This window comes from Amblyomma mixtum, chromosome 1 (genome assembly GCF_055824585.1).
Source record: "Amblyomma mixtum isolate Tamu chromosome 1, ASM5582458v1, whole genome shotgun sequence".
Classification (NCBI taxonomy): Eukaryota; Metazoa; Arthropoda; class Arachnida; order Ixodida; family Ixodidae; genus Amblyomma; species Amblyomma mixtum.
In genome coordinates, this window is record NC_143012.1 from 155572150 (window position 1) to 155579649 (window position 7500).

The 7500-nt window shown below is 49.9% G+C and overlaps 2 protein-coding genes across 3 annotated transcripts in view; one reads left to right on the forward strand and one right to left on the reverse strand.

Annotated features, from left to right (window-relative positions):
• LOC149369444 (mediator of RNA polymerase II transcription subunit 30-like) overlaps positions 1-1130 on the reverse strand; it is a 77541-nt gene extending 76411 nt beyond the window's left edge. Inside the window, exon 1 of the mRNA XM_089558551.1 lies at positions 817-1130. Coding sequence (XP_089414677.1) covers positions 817-834 — 18 coding nt within the window. The 5' untranslated portion in view covers positions 835-1130. The remainder of the gene's footprint in view (positions 1-816) is intronic.
• LOC149369446 (lysozyme C-1-like) overlaps positions 545-7500 on the forward strand; it is a 62220-nt gene continuing 55264 nt past the window's right edge. For both annotated transcript variants that reach the window (XR_016285289.1, XM_089558567.1), the window contains exon 1: positions 545-1004. Coding sequence is in view for 1 of the 2 variants with exons in the window: in XM_089558567.1 (XP_089414693.1) it covers positions 839-1004 (166 nt within the window). In the remaining variant the exon portion in view is untranslated. The remainder of the gene's footprint in view (positions 1005-7500) is intronic.

A 7500-nucleotide genomic window follows, 5' to 3' on the forward strand; every position in this document is an offset into this window, starting at 1 on the left:
ACTAACTTCATTGAAATTTTTCGCCGGCACGAAGGTTGGGCTCAGTGACTGAACAAGTTGCGACGCTAATGAACGGATTGGTACTAACTACACTTTACCGCAATCCATGATTTTGCTTCTCGTCATGGAGATGTCAACCGAATCATATGAAACTATCGTAAAGGACTCGACGTCATAAAGCAGCTGCATCGACTAGGATGAAGAGTTAGAGTTTCATTGATTTGAGCGCTCCTTCACAGTGATGTACCGCTGTACACAGGGCAGACGGACGCACTTTGATGAGTTACGCTCACGCAAACAAATTCCTGTCAATCTCCTGGGCGCCACTGGCAACTTCCTCTTCTCTACTGAGCACGCCCTCAACCATCGTGACATCGTTTTTTTTACGGCGTTTTCGGGCCCTTTATTTTTGCCTCTCGGGGAGGGGGGGGGGGGGGGGGGGGAGCGTGTTTGTTCAGCCGACGTCGCGGGGCACTCGATCGTCCCTCCCGCGGCCTAGCGCGGCCTAGGAGCGCATGCGCAGTACAAGCGAAACCTCGTCCTCTGTAACTTCTTCGGCGCGCGTCCCGCGTTCTGTTTACCGCTACTTGGGGCTGAACACTGGAACCAGAGACCTTGAAGCTAACTTTTTTTTTGTTTTTACATTAGTGGCCAGCTCTTTGAGGATGTAGTCCATGGCATACGATGCGACCGACATCGCTCATTTTTTCCCCGCTGATGGGGTCAGGCTAGGGGATGTGCGTCGCTGTGCAGGGACCATGTAACTGCCGACGGCGGGAGGTAAAGCGCAGTTCGAAGCAATCTACGGCCGCTTACATGCGTTCGTTGAGGCATCGCGATGGCGGGAACCAAGAAGAGATTGACGACGCCTCCCGCGGCCCTCGTCTGCGTCGTGGCTTGTTGTCTGCTCTCCGCTCAGCAGGCCGCTTGCAGGCGGGTCCACAGGTGCTTCCTGGCTCGCAAACTGCGGGAGGCCGGCTTTGACCGCTACAACATCCTGCACTGTGAGTACGCCTCCGAGCTGCGCCGACGCGAGTGATTCGCGCCGCAGAGCCGCGGCGAGTGCGATCCGCCGGGCGGGAAACCTGCAGCAGGCGCGCAGTCTGCCTACGCAAGACTAGAACGTCGCGGCTGCTGCAATCCGCGGTCTGTTCGTCTTTATTTCTTTTTTTTTTTTCAGCAGACGAGGTCGGCGCGTGCTGTAGCATGTGCGCGCTGTTACAATATGCGCTCCCTTTTTCGCGGGCGTTCAATAAATCTTCTCACCACCCAGCTCCTGTCTGCGCGGCGGTTTTAAACTATGACATTTGACGTGACAGGGTGTGGGACTGTGCGCTGCGACGAGCCGATTAACAGGTGGCGTATTGGGAATGGGTGCCGCTGTCACCGCTTCTATTTCGTTGGGAAGCGAGCGAAGCGACGCCCCGCACTCGGCGCAGTTCAGTCAGCGACGCTGAGAGCGGTTTCCAGCAGCGTGTTTGTGTACTCGTCTCTCCTGCTATTGGATCTGTGCGTGCGCTAAGTCGGCCTGGCCGACGTCGGTTCATGCTGCTTAGTGCCTGTGTTAAAGCCTCAAGTTGTCATCTGCCGGTTGGTAGTTTCCATACTGGCTTGCTTGCATTTTCGTTTCTTTTATTTTTTGTTGACACGATAACGGCGACTTCCAGCACCTCGCCCGACGTCTTCTCTAACCGTTTGGAGACATGCAGGCGCAGCTGGGAATAGTTCCTGCACCACATTCCTGTTTGAGTTCGCCCCAACTGCGTCAAGCGACTTCAGTAGAAATGCCGCTTTGGTTGTTCTATTAGCGCTGGTACAGTCTTCCAAAGCGTCATGCTAAGCCGCAGCGGTCGCATTTCCATGGAGGCGGAACGCAAAAGGCGCCCGTGTTCTGTGCGATGTCAGTGCACGTTAAAGATCCCCAGATGGTCGAAATTATTCCGGAGACCTCTACTACGGCACCCCTTTCTCTCTTTCTTCTTTCACTCCCACCTTCCTACCTTTAATCGCGGCGCGGTTGAGGTGTGCACCAAGTAGTGAGACAGATACTGCGCCTTTCGTTTCCTCAGAAACCAATTTTATTTTCTTCTTTTCTATCCGAGCAACACATCTTGTCAACCTTATGTAATTGTTTCTAATTTGTCGCTACTTAATAGAAAACATTGTTTTTCAAAGGCGGCTGGCCTAACCCAATTGCGTAGTGAAGACAGGCACTTTATGTACGACTTTTTCAAACGAACGCCGCTTTGACTATACCATAAAAAAGCCGAATTTTCAATGTGCTCTCGTGCCACGGTAAAAGAAGCACTCGTGTACATTGACCCGGGCAGCGGTTGAAGGAAGAAATTGATAGCGCCCACATCTGAATTTACACTTCATCGGCCGTCCAGGCCTAAAGGTGGCACAGCTTCTATCGTCTAAATTATCATCCTCATCAGCCTGACTACACCCATTTCAGGACGAAGGCCATATCCCATGCCTATTTCTTATTACTTCGACTAGCGTGCGTTCTGTCTCTCCTCTCCCTGTCCGCGTATAAGCGCTAGTTAACATATGTAGTAAGAACAACCAACTAGCCCAATAGAGAGCCTTAGCTAGTCAGGTACGGCCGCAAGACTACACTCTAAACACAAATATACACCTATACGGGAGTCACAAGGGAGTAAGCAGTCCTCTAGGGCATTCCCTTTTATAAGAGGGATTGCGCTAGTGGACAGCTTTACTCCCTTTGTATTGCTTTCTGTTCAGAGTGCACGGCGCATCCGCTGCCTCATCATCTGCCGCGAATCAAGGAACCGCCACAGGTCACGTGGGCTCGTCACTGTCAGCGTCAGCGTCACTGTTCTGTCAGCGTCACTGTCAGCGTCACTGTTCTGTGAGCCCACGTGATGTGTGGTGGTTGCGTGCACCGCATTTTGACGCCCGAACCCGCTGAAAACAAAGCCAAAAGTATTGACGAGAAAGGTTGCCGCAATAAATTCTTTAGAGCACACTGGAAAAGTTCCTCAGGCCCTGTGCAGCGTTATTGGCAAAAACAGAACCTGAAATCTGGCTATTACCAACCCTTTCAGCGCCACGTCTTCTTCCAGGTCGGCAGCGTGCATAGCGGCTCTTGCTGCTTTCGCTGTTTCACGCGCTGCCTATTTCGCCCACTTTTCTTCGGTCATGCGATGATGATGATGTCCTCAGGCTTAATGGCACATACTCACGGTGGGGGATTGGCCACGGTGCATAGCGGAACAGGGAATGGAGTATTTTGATTATTGGGACGCAGAGCTAGAATATGTACAAAACAGAAAATACGGAGAAGGAAGAGTTGTGAATTCACATTCTAGCAGAGGAATCTACCAGATGAAATTATATAATCGTGAATAGAATCGAACACTGGTTTCAGGGCATATCCCTTGGCGCTTGCCCCGAAGGATAGGAGAGTCGGAATAGATTGAGGAAGCCCGAGCCGAGCGAGGGGGATCTCCAAGTAAATTCTACGGAGAGCAGCGAGCCGCCGGCAGGAGAGGAAAAAATGCTCTATAGACTCAATTTCGCCACAAGACTCACAAAGGTTGGTTATCGAAAACCCGTTCAATCCCTTTGGCTGCCTTCTCACCTTCTTGAGCACCCGCATAACGCTTCCATTGCTGGTATACAGTCGAGAACTCTTCTGCCTATGTGTCGAACCTTATTAAGAAAACGCTTCCTGGGTACCGACTCACCCAGCTCCATTGTGTTGCTTTCGCACTACTGACGTCAGTGACGTGGGATCGCAGGACGAACATGGAAGACATGCTCTCCCCGTTGCTCCAGAGCGGAAGAACGAACGTACCACGGTATTGCTTGTTGTATATATGACGCTTAGGGTTCGATTTCTCAAGGCTCCATGCGTGCTAGGAGAGGCGCCGCAGCACAAGACTCCGGGTTAATAACGACCAACATGGGTTCTTTAACGAGTATTCGCAACGCACAGGAGTTGGCCGTTTTCAATTTATTCTCCATTGAAAAGAGGCCGCCGCGGACGGGATAGTGTGAATGTGCTAGACATCGAGGATGATGGCGAGGACGACGTTGTAGCTCGATGTTTTGCCTCTTTCTGTCAGTGCTGTGAGGTACGCCAGCAGTTATTTCATGCAACAGCTACCAAGCGCAGAGCGGCGCCATCTGTCGGTGCGCCAGTTTTGTCCCTAGCTGGTGACGTCGTCGAGGTTACAACAAATATGACATTACTTTTTGCTTGCTTCTAAACTGGACGTTTTTTTTTTTCCTTTTGGTACTCTGCATCTTGTATTTACAGTTTTATGGTTTACGCTGTTTGTATTTCCTTTCTTGAAATTGCTTAGTTCGTACATTTTGCCACTATATTTCTGCATTAATGTATATTCTTTCACCCTGCCAAAGCTCCGAAAACATGGTTGCAGTATGAATAAATACAAATACTGACAATATGCGCATCTCGATGCGACGACAGTGTAGGGTGCCGTGTTATGGCGCGCTCTATAAACAGAAATGAGTAAAAAGGGATTAATCTCTCTTCTAGGACATTCCCTTTTATAAAAGAAAGAGGGCGAGAGAATAGCACACTGCCTTTTTACTCCCATACAGACGTACTCATGTTCAGAGTGCCGGACAGGGTTCATGACTAATAAGTTGGCGGGAGAAGCATTCGTGTTGCGAACCTCACCTGGAAGATGATAATAACGATAAATGCTTGCAGTAACAACCTTCCTTCGAAAGCATATAATGTTTTAGAAGAACTTCTTGCTGGGCTATATGGTGCACGTTGTAACAAAAGAACTATAGCGCAACCAAGACTAACACAAGAAAGGACCACACAGGACCAGCGCTAACCGCACAGGATTAGCGCTAGTCCTGTGTGGTCCTTTCTTGTGTTAGCCTTGGTTGCGCTATAGCTCTTTTTTTTGCATATACTGTTGCCAACGGGCTGCAGAAATGTTTCCATGTAGGTTGCATCGCGGAGAATCATATTTGACATGTTTTCTAGTTTCGCCGTCAGCATGTCGCTAAACTGCATCATTACTGCCGAGTGAAGGAATGGAGTGGCCTTCGTACCTGAAAGTGTGCTGCGAATTGGAATCTTCCTTAGTCATGTTGGACATCCTGGGGGAAAGGTATGGATGACGGGTCTATAATTGCTTCTGGTGTATTCCAGCACCTGTGCTTGAAGTTAGTAGACATTCCCATCAATAGGCGCAAATTATGTCGTTGTAATGATGAAGTTTGGGAGGGAAGATGCTGTGGAATGCCGAAATTTGTTTATTTTTCGTTTTATTAAAAGTAACCTATCTTTACCGTCAATTTGGAAGCTGTGCAGGACCGGGCATGCCGTTTCATTCTTTCTAATTATCAACGAACAAGCAGTGTAACCGCCATGAAATCAAGTTTGTCCCTACCACTTCTTTCCCACCGCGGTGGCTCAGCGGTTATGGTGCTCGGCTGCTGACCCAAAAGACGCGGGTTCGATCCCGGCCGCGGCGGCTAGAATTTCTTTGGAGGAGAAATTCTAGATGCCCGTGCGCTGTGCGATGTCAGTGCACGTAAAAGAACCCCAGGTGGTCGAAATTTCCGGAGCCCTCCACTACGGCGTCTCTCATAGCCTTAGTCGCTTTGGGACGTTAAACCCCATAAACCAACCAACCAACCAACCAACCAACCAACCAACCAACCAACCAACCAACCAACCAACCAACCAACCAACCAACCAACCAACCAACCAACCAACCAACCAACCAACCAACCAACCAACCAACCAACCAACCAACCAACCAACCAACCAACCAACCAACCAACCAACCAACCAACCAACCAACCAACCAACCAACCAACCAACCAACCAACCAACCAACCAACCAACCAACCAACCAACCAACCAACCAACCAACCAACCAACCAACCAACCAACCAACCAACCAACCAACCAACCAACCAACCAACCAACCAACCAACCAACCAACCAACCAACCAACCAACCAACCAACCAACCAACCAACCAACCAACCAACCAACCAACCAACCAACCAACCAACCAACCAACCAACCAACCAACCAACCAACCAACCAACCAACCAACCAACCAACCAACCAACCAACCAACCAACCAACCAACCAACCAACCAACCAACCAACCAACCAACCAACCAACCAACCAACCAACCAACCAACCAACCAACCAACCAACCAACCAACCAACCAACCAACCAACCAACCAACCAACCAACCAACCAACCAACCAACCAACCAACCAACCAACCAACCAACCAACCAACCAACCAACCAACCAACCAACCAACCAACCAACCAACCAACCAACCAACCAACCAACCAACCAACCAACCAACCAACCAACCAACCAACCAACCAACCAACCAACCAACCAACCAACCAACCAACCAACCAACCAACCAACCAACCAACCAACCAACCAACCAACCAACCAACCAACCAACCAACCAACCAACCAACCAACCAACCAACCAACCAACCAACCAACCAACCAACCAACCAACCAACCAACCAACCAACCAACCAACCAACCAACCAACCAACCAACCAACCAACCAACCAACCAACCAACCAACCAACCAACCAACCAACCAACCAACCAACCAACCAACCAACCAACCAACCAACCAACCAACCAACCAACCAACCAACCAACCAACCAACCAACCAACCAACCAACCAACCAACCAACCAACCAACCAACCAACCAACCAACCAACCAACCAACCAACCAACCAACCAACCAACCAACCAACCAACCAACCAACCAACCAACCAACCAACCAACCAACCAACCAACCAACCAACCAACCAACCAACCAACCAACCAACCAACCAACCAACCAACCAACCAACCAACCAACCAACCAACCAACCAACCAACCAACCAACCAACCAACCAACCAACCAACCAACCAACCAACCAACCAACCAACCAACCAACCAACCAACCAACCAACCAACCAACCAACCAACCAACCAACCAACCAACCAACCAACCAACCAACCAACCAACCAACCAACCAACCAACCAACCAACCAACCAACCAACCAACCAACCAACCAACCAACCAACCAACCAACCAACCAACCAACCAACCAACCAACCAACCAACCAACCAACCAACCAACCAACCAACCAACCAACCAACCAACCAACCAACCAACCAACCAACCAACCAACCAACCAACCAACCAACCAACCAACCAACCAACCAACCAACCAACCAACCAACCAACCAACCAACCAACCAACCAACCAACCAACCAACCAACCAACCAACCAACCAACCAACCAACCAACCAACCAACCAACCAACCAACCAACCAACCAACCAACCAACCAACCAACCAACCAACCAACCAACCAACCAACCAACCAACCAACCAACCAACCAACCAACCAACCAACCAACCAACCAACCAACCAACCAACCAACCAACCAACCAACCAACCAACCAACCAACCAACCAACCAACCAACCA